General features: G+C 35.8%; 1 protein-coding gene across 11 annotated transcripts in view; it reads left to right on the plus strand.

Annotated features, from left to right (window-relative positions):
• Positions 1–14,665, plus strand: part of TAFA5 (TAFA chemokine like family member 5) — a 473,208-nt gene that overhangs the window by 313,814 nt on the left and 144,729 nt on the right. For all 11 annotated transcript variants that reach the window (XR_015286155.1, XR_015286156.1, XR_015286157.1 and 8 more), the window contains one exon: positions 12,146–12,273. Coding sequence is in view for 7 of the 11 variants with exons in the window: in XM_086886872.1 (XP_086742998.1) it covers positions 12,146–12,273 (128 nt within the window). In the remaining 4 variants the exon portion in view is untranslated. The remainder of the gene's footprint in view (positions 1–12,145; positions 12,274–14,665) is intronic.

Here is a 14,665-nt window from a genome sequence, read left to right on the forward strand (position 1 = left end):
AGGCTAATTTCTGTCCTTTCTTGTTCTTGTTGATCATACTTGTGACAAACCTAAAAGTATTTTTCCTGTCCTTTACAGCAGATAAAAATTAAGAAGAAACATCCTGTGGAAACATTGTGCCAGTTCCACACAAAATCCTGCATCTGGTTGTTAATATAAAATTCCCTATACCATGTACTTTCCTAGAGGTTAGAAATGAGAAAGATCTTTTAGGTCACCTTGTCTTCCCCTCAGTTGTACGTAGAGGGGAACTCGCATAAGGCACAGCCATGTCCCCTCTTCACTGAAAGGGAGCATTCTTTTCACAGGGCATGAGTGCTTCACTGATACTGGAAAGAAGAGAAAAGACTTCTTTCCTGTAAAGGGTGTGTGAGATGAAGTTGTAGCACGTTGGCATAAAAGGCTCTTTGTTAATTGCTATTGTGCTAATGGTGCTTTGAATATGAATGTTTTGTAAGCAAGAAACAGGCAATGATTCAGATGAGCACTGCCTCAAAGAAAACTTGAGGGCTGGAAGTGAAAGAAAGTCTTTGGCATTTTGCAGTCTGTTTTTGAATGGGTTGCACAGATTCAAGTAGTCAAGACCATACATGTAATAAACAGGGCACTGAAGCTGTAGCATCCACTGCAAATTTCTTTTAAAAAAATCCAAAAACCAAAACCCCAAAACCCCCAGCATTTATATTACAGCAAAGCAGCTGAAGAATTTGCTAACAAATTTGTATCTGTGTGTGTTATACATAGCTCTGTCACATATGCTGAGTTGTTGATTTTGAGAAAACTGAAGTGCCTGCTTGTGCACATGGTACAAATTGAGAGTCTCCATACTATCAGACTGTGTATCTGTTTTCATGAAATTATTATCCCATATTTTGAATATCTTGTGAATATTTCGAAGTTGATAGCTGAGAAATCTTTGTAACAGGCAGCTAAAAATATCTACCTTTTCACTAGCCAAAATTTAGGAATTTGAAGATTACTTTAGAATACACAATATGCTGATAATGACGTAAAATATCTGAATAATTTTATGTTTACTAGTATTATTAGGAAGAAGTGTAATATATACTAATATATACATATTTCCATTCTTGAACATAAAGGAATTAAAGAGTAAACAAGCTCTACACTTATGGAATTACTAAAGTGTTTTGTCAGTTCCACAGGAGAAAATGTACACATTATTCTATACTTTAATACAAATTATTCTGTTATTCCAGTACAACTAAAGTGGTGAAACAGGGTATCCTGCTGACCAGAGTAAAACACCGCAGTGATGTAGTAACAGTAACTTTTATTATTAATATCATAGATGCATAAATACATACATACATGCTTAATAGCTTAATATCATAATTAGGCATACCGGGATAATTTAAAGGGCCATTTTACTATTTCAAAATATAAAAAAAAAAATTGTGGAGTTTCCCTGGGGGAATTTCTTTAAGATATTTTTTTGTGTGTTTAAAATATTGAGTCTAAATGAACACTTAAATAGTTCAGTATTGTACTTAAGAGAAGCATAGAGATCCAGCAGTTGTTATTTCCTAATCTGCAAGGGGCTATTTCCAAGCTGCAGATTCAGTCAAGCAGTGCTTTATTCAGAAGAACCCTCAAGAAACCCATTGCAGGTTTTGTCTGAGTCAGGATTGTGAACTTGTATTGTTTGCATTGTTACAAATTGTAGATATTTCCAGTGAGATTTCCCCATTGCTTTTACAAAGTAACTCACTTGAGAAAGCTTTTTTTCAGACAGTTACTGTTAAAAGAAAACAATTACATTCCTGCAGATGGAGTATACTAACTTGCTTCTATTCCAGTTAGTTTTGTGGGTTATTATCTCCTGTTTGTGTCTAGTGTTGATGTTTTATTTGTTTTCCTTAAAATGCTTTTGAATGTTAAAAAATAAAAAAAGCAAGAGCAGGAGATTTAAAATTTAGATAATTAACCTTTAGGAGCAGAGAGTGCTTTGTTAGAGATGTGGCTTTATTATAGCTTACAGTAGACCACTCAATCACTTGGAGTTTAGTAAAGGAAGACAAGTATACACCTATGAGAGTTAAATGAGTCCTATAGGAATAACACTAAAATCTACAGAACTGACAAGTTTTGCCTTTTCCATTGAATTGTATAAGCTGCCTTAAGAGTTTTTAGAAATGTGAGCATTCTGTAAAAGTTAGTAATGATGTCTTTCTAAAAGTTATGTTTTATGTCAACAAGAAATTGCTGAAAGTCTTACAGAAATTGCTGGATTAAATTTTATGGCCTTCAAAAAACTTGTTGTTTCTGTCCTTAAAATATGTAACTCAATCATATTTCCTATAAAGGAGTACAGTGCAGAAAAGTAGTTTCAACTCCCAGTGTACTGACCTGATCAACTGCTTTGTGCCTGGTGGTCTGATTTTTAACAATTGGTGCAGTTGCTGCAGAACCACAAATGCTTACAGCACCTAATTTTAAGAATTCATGGGTTAGAAAAGTAAGTCAGAGTATATTTTCTGTGCTATTGCTGTGTCCTTTGGCTCAACCAGCCTCCACTGTGCAGCTTTTGACAGGGAACAGACCTGCTTGCAGAGTGGCTGTAGCATGGGAGCACATGCAGTGTCTGCCCTGGGAAAGAGGCAGCATTTCCCCCTTTTTCACCTTGTGGCCAATCCCTCTAGTCTAATTTCACAGAAATAATTTTGAAAATTAGGTTTTATGATGGTGAAAAAGATAGGGATATCAAGAAGACATCTGGCTGTTCATAGGTTTGCTAGAGTGTTCCAATGCATCAAATATTGCCTCTTAGGTCAATAAATACTATTCCTTCTAACCTGTGACTATTTCTTTTATAGAGCTCCTTCTGAACTGTAGTGTTAGTATATATATGTAGTAGAATCTAGAGGATCTTTGAAAATCAATTTTTTGTTATATTAGGTACACAAAGTAAAAATGTCCATGCATTAGCTGAGTTTTAGAGATGCATTGTCTTTTTAAGGTATCTTTCTCCCAATTTTATGTGCATTATAAATATAAACTAAAGATGGGAACTGAATGTCAATAGAAGACACTAATTTTTATTTTATTTTTATTCTTACAAAATACTGATGTACCTACAGAGAAAGTGTGACTAAGTAATGAGAAAAATGACTGCCAAAATAAAGTACAAAATTAAGAAAATCGTGCAAGATCATAAAATTTTGGTGTAAGGAACAGTAATATTTCTGTGTAGATGAAAAACTGTAAAAAAAATTCATGTTACCTGTCAGTCAAAAATCTTATTAATAAATCTTATATAATTTATTAATTATATAAATATTATATAGCCATAATATCAAGCTGCTGTCTGATAAGATGTGTGATTGACTGTGCAGTTGAGATACAACACATCCACCTGTTACAAGGTTTCCCCGTGGACAGTGTACCAATACAATGCATGTTATTTAAACTAACATCTTTGCTGTATTTTAACACTTTTGTTCTTCTGTTGGTCAAACACTGGCTAGTGAAAGCAGAAGTCATAAGGAAAGGGCAGTTTCCAAGCTGTCTAATGTTCAACATCACAATTCTCTATGCCAAGTTTCCTGGGCCACTGACACAAGTTGCAAAAGAATCATAAGGGCTTATATTAATTGTATTCTCTCTATGAAAAGTGATACCATAAAAATTACTCTCTTTTTCTCTGTTTTCACCTGTTTCACTAGTTTAATTTTTTTTCTTAATCTTCATTCTTGAAGCATTTATTTGTGTCAAAATCATCAGCATAATTGTAGCTTATTTTTAATATTTGGTGAAAGCAAAAAAGTCACAGGCATACCCCAAAAAGCATACCATTTACTATAACACAGCATCTTATCGTGTGGAATAGGGGGAAAACACTTTGAGTAGGAGATAAGCACAGCTTCATTGCTGCATTCCCTTTTCTAATACTTTTAATTGTTCTCACAGGAACAGCTTAGTCTGTTTCCATGCTAGTCATCAAGCTCATTTCAACTGAGTTTGCTTCCATGTTCTGTTCATACATACATGACAAAAAGAGGGCAGAGTTTCCCCTTGCTTTAGTTGTTGACAAAGGAAGCCCATTGTACTTAAGAACAGCTGAATTATTATCTCTTTCAGTGCACAATAAAATGCCACTACCATATCACAGCAGCAATACACATGCTGACACCAGATTTGGAAAGTACTAAAAGCAATGAGGGCCACAGCAGAACCACTCAGCTAAATTGTAAAATGTAGAATACTTCTTGTTTTCTTTTTCTTTATTTTCTTTTTCTTTCTTTTTATATTTTCCTTACTAAGCATGTGCAGAGTTCATTAAAGGTACCCAGTAAGACTGGGTACATGAATTCTCTACATCTAGAGTCCCAAGAAGGACCTTGATCCTTGTTTATAGTTTTAATGTGTGTTTTGTGAGCACAGAATCAGGTACTGTGCAGTCAAATGTGAAGCTGCAGACAGGGTGAAGTGTCCAGTTATTCTTTGTTACCCATATCTATAAGTATTAATGCTCTGAGGTTTAGTCTGTGTTTACACGCTTTTTGTGAAGTTGATTTATGACCTTCCTGCCACTTTCCTTCACTCTGGACTCAACCTTTTATTCACAACTTTTTCCTATGGCACTGAAAACTCTGACCATGTAACCTAAAACAAGTTTAATTATTGCTGTGGCATTCTCCTTAAAATCCTATTCAGTGATTACTTTTGTATGTTCACGTTTCATGGCTAGGGGAGTTCTCAGGGTCCTTCTCCCTCTTCCACAGCTTCCCAGCCTTCTCTGCATAATATTGGGATGACAGTGGGTATCTAGTCAGTTGTCATTTGACTTCTAACTGTAGTGAATCTGGTTTTCCACTGGAGTTTTCTGCTCATATCATCAGGAGGACTTAAACTGGTATACTTAAGAGAAGAAAACCAAAATGTACTGGTCCTTTGCTTTCAGTTACCTACATTGTCATACTGACTCCACTGAACAAGTTGCTCAAGTTTTTGACCTTGCCCATTAGTTTCAGTAACTACTTCATATAGCTGGAATTTCTCCTCTTTTTCCCTCCTTTCTTGCTTTTTTTTTTATTTTTATTTTCCCTAGTATCTGTTTTCCCACCACTTTCCATTTTAACCCTTCTTGTCTATCCTCTGCTGTGATCTTCAAATTCTCTTCTTTGGCTCTGAAATTTCTGTTCCTCTCCAGTGAAATTTGCTGTTCTCGATGTGCTGGCAGCAAAGTGAAAAGTGATGAAAGCCTGATCTCTGAAGGGTTCTTTGCTGGCATATCACTGATCAGATTTTTAGTAATTTTTACTTTGCTTACAGCACACTAATTGAATACAGCAGAGCAGAACAGCAGGGGACAGAAACAGAAAACACTGAGTCTTGACAAAAGCTTTCTCTGGGGGTAGGTGTTCCATTAGCATCTCTCATTAGACAGCACATGCTAACTACCCACAGACAAGGAAGCAGTAAGATCATTCCTAGATTGAAAACCATTGACTATGTACAGCTATGGATATTTGGACAAGTGCTGAAATCCTGGGCAAAGCTGAAGGCCGGGTTGCTTATTCAAAGCACTGATGTTTTAATATTTAGTCAAAAAATGCTAGTTTTGAAGAGACTAGAAGCACATACTTAACCAAAATGTAAATTTTTTCGGTATTCATTATTTATTATAACTGTTAGAATGCTTGTTGTGACCCTGTAAAATTTAGTAAATTATAATAAATTATTTTTTTTCTCCTTTTGGGCAGTTAGAAAATATGTATTATATTTGCTGCATTACTTTTCTGAGTAAGCAATTTTGCCAGAGTACTGTTTGCCAGTGAGAGGCTGAGGAGTTGAGAGCAAATGCAGAGATATATTAGAATCTCAAATGAGAGCAATTAGAAACAGAAGAATACTGGCCCTTGAAAAGTAAAATGGAAACTGACATGAGTTGACAGTGAAGCTGATTTCTAGGACACATTTCATATTAGGATAATGCTTCAGTCATACAAATATTTGAACATCTGGATGTAGGCTAATGTAAGGTACCTATCACTATATCAGTGAGTCACGTGGTATTAAAGTTATGCAAGAACTAAAAAGACAGAGGCCAAAAAAATACATTCTGGTTTCTACACTAAAAAAAGGCATTTTAAAATGTTCCTTGGCATTTAATCTCCTATGCTTTTCATTGTTTATTTATTTATTTTTTGGGGTATCATAATGAGGAAATTCTTCTCTTTGGAGACACAAACAGGAAAAATGATAAGAGCTGTTGAACTTCATGAGAGTGCTCCTAGAATCTGGATTACACTTCAATTGTTATTTTTGTAATTATTTTTAAGCTGTCAGTATATATTTATTTCACTGGATCTTATGAAGATACAGAAAAACATTAAGTATATCATAAAACTGAACAAATACATGCCTTTCTAGATGCAGTAGTTTAAATTTGGTTTTACGTTTTCAAAGAATTTTGTAGTAGTTTTTGCATCAGTGGTATACTAAGCTTCCTGCATTCACTCAGTTTAATCCAACAATATCTTATACCAGCTAATTCAGCTAAATTCCTAGGGACCAGTCATTTAACTGGCAGTGGTGTGCCTTAGGGAGTCTTTCTTTGGGATAATATGGATGACTTCATAATTTGGAGATTATCTCCTAGGTATTACCTGCTCCTCCTACATAATATTGTACGAGGTGCAATCTGCATCATTTCTGATAAAGCCAGATTTTCATTTTTTGGGAGGTACAGGTGAACATTGACGGGATTTTCTCAACGCAGGGCTTGCAATAAGATTTATCCCTCAGTGGAACTATGATGGGATGAGCTGCAGGAAGAGCCTCTGCCCTGACATTTAATGTTTTACTCATGATCTAGTTACTTGGTCTCAATTTGTAGCTTCTCTGTAGCCCACAGGAGATCACTTTTCCCCATATATTTCTCAAGCTCAGCTCAAGCATCCCTCCCAGTCTTGACAGCAAGAGCTAAATGATAAAATAGGTGTCTAGACATTGCCATATTGCTGTTCTTAGAACTAAAGAGTCTCTGGTCTAGATGCCCTATAAATAATTGACACAATCTAACTCTGTGAATTAGCAGTGCTTCAATTCTTTTTAGGGAAGCAGAATGACTGCTGTAAAAGGTATCCAAGCTTTGTGATATTTCCTTGTTGTAAAATAGATTGACATTTGGGGCTTTTACACTATTACAGTCAAATTGCTCTTCTAAAGACAGTTCATGATTGCAGTTTCTTAGAGTGATGTGATTCAGTTTGTCTTTCTGATGGCCTCTTTCCTGCTGCTGAAATTTAACTGATATGTTTTTGAAAGTATATTACTTTGCATATATTTATTGTTGTCTAATTGTTTTATGTACACATATTAAAGTACACTCTCTCTCTCTGAAGGAGGAAGGGACACAGAAAGGTCTTCCTTCAGTCTAGTGAGCACTAAAAATTCAAAAGTTTTGTTTCTGGCTGAGCAACAACTTCTCGTGTGACCTTGGTCAAGATGATTAACCTCTGTGCATAATGAGGACAGTGAACAGCATTTACCAGTCATAGGTAAAACTAGCTAAACATAGGAAGTTCTGCAAGATGTTTGGGGATCTCTGATAGGTAAATAGTGTGTGTCTACTAAATCAGGCAGACGAGGAAAATGGTCAGAGAAAAAAGCTAGAGTTGAAAAAAACTGAAAAAGGAAAAATATCAGATAAAATTTAAAGAAGGCTGGGAGATGAGTGGGATGATGAAACCAGTTGGGATCATTTGTAGGTGAATAATTATAAAAGAAGTGGACCTATTCAGTGTTAATGGGGCAAGCAAAATGCACTGAGATGAATGTGTTTGTCTATGTACTTCTAAAGTGGTGAAGCCAAAGGCATTTCTGAACCTTGGGAATCTGCTATGCTGATCACCTTTCTTGAAAGTTCAAGGAAAACCATGTTGAAATAATACATGAAAGTCAAAGAGGAAATATTTTCTTCCATGTGTATATTAAAGCTTACATTAAATGCTAAAAAATTATTGAAAAAAATAATATGAAGAAGAACATCATTCTGTAAAAAGTATTGGTGAGCTAAGTTCTCATTTAAGAAGCATATTTCAAAATGTTGTGTTCTGCTTGGAAGAAATTTTCCCTAGTCCCTACTTCAATGTATCTTCTCTGATACTGTTTTTTTTTTTTTTTTTTTACTTTATTTAGCCTCATGTATCATGGTTTTGGTCATACTTTATTAATATATAGAAATTTAAAAATATTGACTTTGCACATTACCTTTTATGCATAGAAGCATAATGTATTCTGAAATCATAAGTGTCAATATCCAATGCTGTTTCAATCAATATTCTTATTCAGTGAAAATAAAGTACATTTTTACTTTTATTTAATTCATTCCCCAACATTAAAAAAAAAAAGCCAAACAGAAAACTGTATCAATCTGAGTGCTTTAATTTATCATATTTTAGATGGCTGTAAGTTTTTGCATTTACTGCTGCTGTAAAAGACTTATTTCCATTTTTTGCTATCACAAACAGTTGATGATTTTCAGTTAAAATATTGACTAGAGATGCAGAGATTGATAATTCCCTGAGTATGGGGTGAATTTGGGAAAAAGATATCTAGAAAATACACCTGATTTTCCATAGGAAATATATATATAATATTAAACCAGCTGAGAGGCTTATTGACAAGCCTTATCTAGTTGCAGGATCTAGCAGAAAACAATCTATGGTGTTCTGAAGCATTACTCAGTTGAGCAATCTTAGACTATACTGATCATGAATGGAGACTTTTTATACTAATAACTGGAAATTGGTTGCAAGTTTCTCTGCCTTACAGAACAGTTAAGATCACTTTGGTGGGTAGTTTGTCATTATGTTGATACAACATCTGCTTGCATCCAATGCCTCAAAACTGTTTGCATGAAACAGACACAAAGACTTGGATAGAGTCCATTTGTTCTCCAGTTCCAATGGCTCTACCCGGGAAAGCAATTCTACCATGTGCTGAGCAACGTCAGTTCCCATTAACTCCACTTTAAGTGAAGAGGCACAGCCCTTCTTAGGAGATGCAAGGTAGTGTCAGCACAGATTCTAAAGCTGAAATTCACTTCCTTGCAGAAGTTCTGCACAAAGCCCGTGCATCATTTAAGTGCCACTTAATTCTTTATAATGGAGCTCAGAGTGGATTTGAAGAAGCTGATAGGCTTTTTGCTCCCTTGTCTGCAGAGGGCTGAATTACACCCCCAGTGAATATACACAGTAAAAAGGCAACTACACTGCCTCAGGAAATACACTATATTCCTTTGCTTTGACTAGTGCAACTCAGTTTAAATTACTGATGAAAATTCTTTGATATTATGCTGATAAAGTTGCTGTACATTTTGCTCCCTTCCTATATTATGCTCTCATGCTGTGGTACAATGTGCAAACCAAAAAGTGAAAATGCAAAAATAGATGTCCTGCAGACAAGAACAGGGCCTCCCTCATGGCCATGTGTGCGAGGGCCAGTGTGCTGGTGAGGCTCCTGAAGCAAAGCAATGAGTGAGTGGAGAAGCAGAATTAAAGGGATGTGAAAACCAATAATGGGGAAGAGACCCCGGCAGGGAGGTTGGAGGGGGGTATGGGGGCTGAGGAGGCGTGGTTTTGATACTGATCAGCTTTAGACCATGTCAGCTGGCTAGCTTTTCCCTACAAAAGAAGTTCTGATTCTCAAGGCCTAAATGCATGAACTGGTATATACACAGCAGAGAAATGTTTAGACTTTATGCTTTGTAAAATACTCTTGGTGTGTTTTAAATTTGTGTGGATATAGCCAATACCCAGAGCAAAGACCCCATGGATTTATGATAATAGCAATTGCAACTAAGCAAACACTGAGAGTAATTCAGAGATACTTTTATAAAATAAGATTACTTCAAGTCATGTTTCCAGGAAAGCTTCCTAGCTGAGATAGTAAAGGCAATCTAGTGGATATTTCTGAGGTTTAGCTTATTATTTAGTCTTTCAATTATCCTTCATATTGTTGAAACATTTATAGAAATAGCCATTTTGATACTGTGAATTAAGAAAGATATGCATGCAAGTGGGTCAGATTTGGTGTTAACATTTTACTGAGCTTATTCTGTTAAGCCTGTAGCTGGATGTATGCCTTCACTGAGAAAGGATGAGGCTATTTCTTACAGAGGAGGGGTTAGTCTCAAAAACTGGTATGATCCAGTTACCTGTAGAGCAGTACCTCTGGTGCCCAAGTAGAATCCACATTTCTGTGTAATATGTGTTATAAAAACCTAGGAGAATTGCTTCAAAAAATTGTAGTTATGAATCATTTCAGCACTGGTTTATATACTACCTAATGAACAGTGCAAATTCCTATGTAGACATTTAGGTGCTAAAGAGGTTATTTAATTAATTTATAATTAAAATATTGATATGAATCTCAGATTAAGCTTCCACTGAAAGAAATAAGGTTTTGTTATATTTCCAGAGCTTACCAACAATTATACCAGAGCTGAGGGCACAAGTTGTTTTGTGTCAAAATATTGGAGAGGGTTTTATTAAAATATTTTAAATTGCACTTCTATTTTTTGTCATGATCTGGTGGCATTGGAAATTGCATTCTTAAGTAGTTCAAATCAGGAGAAGTCAGGCTGAATCACACGTTCAGTGGGGGCATAAAGCTGCAGCTGCCACTGGGATAAATCCCTGCTTTTAATCTCCTCGGACCCCAGATTAATTTGGTATAGCATAAACTTCTTGTACTCTTGTTTCACCAAGTATTTCTCCTGTAGTTCTCTCTTTGCTGGGCTTATGATTATTGAAAGTGTGTTTTGTGTGCTGGTGTCACACATCAACATAGAGGAATGATCTATGTCCTTCTATGTGGAGCAAGTTATGGTCTTGAACCCTAGGACACTTAGGTGTACATTGAAGTGGTGAAGCTTTCTTATGGTCCAGACAAGACTTGGTGAGATGATCCCTGGAGGAACCAAGGCCCATTTTCTGCAGACTGCAAGCCTTACACTTTGAGTAAAAGTTAGTTTGGGAGATCTTAGCTCGTTTAGTGTGAGTATATGGCACCATGCAAGTGAGTGTCTCGCTGTATATGTGTCTTATAAAAAGTATCCTAACCACTCCACTCTACAAATATTGTCTTCAGTGAAGAGTGAGAGAATAAGGGAATACCAGATATTAGTAATATTGTTTGCTATTTTATGGGAAGGAACCCAGATACTACAAAAGTGAACTCAGAAGGAGTAGTATTATAGTCCAGGAAGAAGTCTAAGGTATTAAAGCCCCTTTTCTCCCTACCTTGAGGAAAAATTTCTCCTTACAACTCCTTTGCTTTTAATTTATTGCAGTCAAGGCTCATCTGTTGTTCCAAGAATACATGCTGTGTATGACTTTGAGGAAATTTTACAGAACTGGCTTGCCAGAGACACAAACATTAAGAGTAGACACAAAACACGTATCAAACCAGCTTTCTGTTAGAATCTTTCCTAACTAGACTGCTTTTCCCTTGTAGTTTGTTCCTGTCTTTTCCCTCAGTTTATTGTCTTATTCTTCATGATTTTTCCACTTTGCTTCATTCAACACCTGTCCTTCTTGTGTTCCTAGTTTCTGCCCTTGACAATACCCCTACCATTGCAAATATCAGAGTTTCAAAATAGCTGTCATTATAGTGACCACTCTAGCTGTTTATTACAGCTCTTCTCTTTCCACTGCATGTCTCACGCCTATTTACTGTGTAAGCACTTCAGGATAAGGACTGTCTGCTCAGGTTTGTAGAGAGTCTAACACAGTGGATCCCAGTTGTGGGACACCAAAATGATTAGGTAGTATAATAAGTCTTCAACTGTTAGTCCCCCAGCAATGTTTCCTCAATTGGAACAAGCATCAATTTAGAAAAATAGCCAGTTTCTATGTTCTTTTTATTTATAATAAAGCTGTATTTTGTTTTTTTTGTTAGTTTTTAACTTTGAAATTAAATTTTTTGGCACAGCAGGTGTTGTAAATAATTTTGCTAATTGCCTAGGGCTGTCTACATCATAAACTATTGCTGAATTATCAGATAATGAAAATAGACAACTCAAATGAGAAAGTGTTTAGAGATAAGTGAAATGTGAATTCTCCTGCCAATTGTTTTTGGTTTTGTTTTTTCTTCTCTCTTTTCTGTTTCGTAGCACGAATTATCAAAACAAAACAGTGGTGTGAAATGCTTCCATGTTTAGAAGGAGAAGGCTGTGATTTGCTAATCAATAAATCAGGCTGGACCTGTACACAACCAGGAGGACGGATAAAGACAACCACGGTAGGTCTCATCTCCCTTCTCTAACTTCAATTTTTTATTCACTATAGTTTGCTGAAAAACAAGAAGTGAGATTTTTAATTGTTTTTCAGCCCTTTTATGTAAAGTTTATTGCCTCATAATTAATCTGTGTGCCCAAGTGTGCATGCTGAAATACACAGCAATTTTATCACAAAGTACAACATTGGAAAAGATGACAAAGGAAAATGTGTAATTCCCATGGTTACTAAGAGTAGATGTTATATCAAGGTTTTCTTATAAGACACCAGTGGCTTAACTAACATTTGTATCCAGCCTGAAGACAGTGTCTTATTGTTTCAACATACACAAACTTTCTTATGCTGTGGTAGTGTAGGGTGTAAAACTCAATGTGTGGTCTGTCAGGGTGAAAAGAAAGCTTTCACTGGGAGTTCCAAAGAAAATATTTTTTGCGACTACACTGGAAAAACAAGTTGCACAGATAGATGTTTAGTTTTCAGTGAGATCTACAGAAAATATAGCAAAAGATCCCTTTTCCCAGCTTCCTTTGGCCCTGGTTTGTTGATAAATCCCTCAGTTCTCTGATCAGGTGTCTTGGGGCATATGCTTGTAGTGAAGCTGAAAGTATATACGACAATAATAGTTTCTAAGGCCGGTAATGTATCAAACAGATTTCTAGAAAATGTTCTCAAATGTCAGCAATTCTTTGACTTAAAAAAATGGAAAAAATCTGAAGAGATATAATAGAGCAATTTTCTGATAGCTTGCTAGGCCTCTTCAAATTATTTCCCCTCCTTATAATCTTTTTTTAGATTTACAGGGAGCTTGAGTGTAATTTAAATAAGTGCAATTTCAAGAATATTTAGTCTTAAAAGTACTTATCAGTACGGACTAAATTAATGCCCATCATCTCCTGCACAATTTCTCTGTCTGAGCAGGAGACAGACAGCAGTATAAAACCTTTTATTGTTTTAGAATGTCTGTATTTGGAAAGTTAACATGATTTTCACTTTTTTAAAAAAGGGAAATTAGATAATGCTTTATAAGATACCTACAAAACAAATTTTATGAATTGTGATCACTGTTTTTATGCGTCTGTATATACCAGATATAATATTCCTTATGGATAGGGCTATAAAACTAAGCTCATCTCTGAGGTCTTACTTAAATATAGTTTGCCTTTAGATCTTTTGCATTCAAATTATGTAAGAGTGACATAAAAAAACAAGGGAAGAAAAAAGGTTTTATACATAAATGCCAACATTCAAGGGCAAGGAGATCTAATACCATAACTTTGGCATACTTGAAATACAGTCTTAAATCTTGTTAATTCAGGGGTATTTTCTGTATCTGAGGTAAACAGAAAACCCGTGTACTGTGACACATTGCCAGGTGTCATTTTAGCTCTTTATTTGATGTTTAATGCTAATGGCATGACTGAGTAATGCAAAGTAAGCAAGAGGATCTATCCTTCAGTTTCTGTCTTTAATGAAGTGATTCAGATATGCTTTCAGATTAAACACCAGAAGCCTGATTCTGAACTCTAACTTGTCTCTATAGCTCTTTAATGCTATTGACATGAATGGAATGACTCATGAATTTGATTAATGTAAATGAAATCATAATCATGCCCCATCAGTAAAATTAAGACCACGGCAAGTGTAATATTGTAAAACAGACTCTCCCCACACAGATACATCATTGTCATTGGTAAGGAAAGATTTTGCCAGAGACAACTGTAGAACAGCTCTGAGCATAAACCCTCATCTAACATCAAGCAGTCTTCAACAGTTGGTATCACACATGCAGATACAAAACAAACACGCAGTACTTTCCAGTCAAGCCAGACTAGCAACTCAGAATGCCTACAAAAGCTCAGAATGCAGAAGGGGGAGAGGGAAAAAAGACAAGAAGAAAAACAGATACAAAACCCTGCAATAAACTCTAGCCTATAATACAGTATAGTAACATAGAAAGAATTTACAAGAAACATGTTCTTTAGCTACTTGGTTGAAGAGTAAGCTTTGGACCATGGTAGTAGATTTGGAAACTGTGTCGTAAGATGACTCCACGTAATGCATGACTGTGATTAAAAGGAAAAAAAAAAAATCCAACAGAAACACCAAAGGACGCTATTTACTGTAGCAATACTCTCAGATCAACAGCTGCTAATGCAATAACTGCTATTTCTGCTCCTAATCAGCACACACATGTTGCCACGCACTATCATGCCATCATGGTATTTAAGTGTACTAGGAAGGACTTCAGGCTGGGAAGGGCCAGAAAAATGACCACCAGATAGTATGGGGAAAAAGTGTCCAGACATACTGATTTAGTTACTGTACCCTGTTCTTAAGTAGAAATAATTTTGACCGCATCTCCAGCAACCGCCAAATTAGATCCTTCATTTTTTAAT

Source organism: Cyanistes caeruleus, chromosome 4, assembly GCF_971803275.1.
Source record: "Cyanistes caeruleus chromosome 4, bCyaCae1.hap1.1, whole genome shotgun sequence".
In the NCBI taxonomy this organism is placed as follows: domain Eukaryota; kingdom Metazoa; phylum Chordata; class Aves; order Passeriformes; family Paridae; genus Cyanistes; species Cyanistes caeruleus.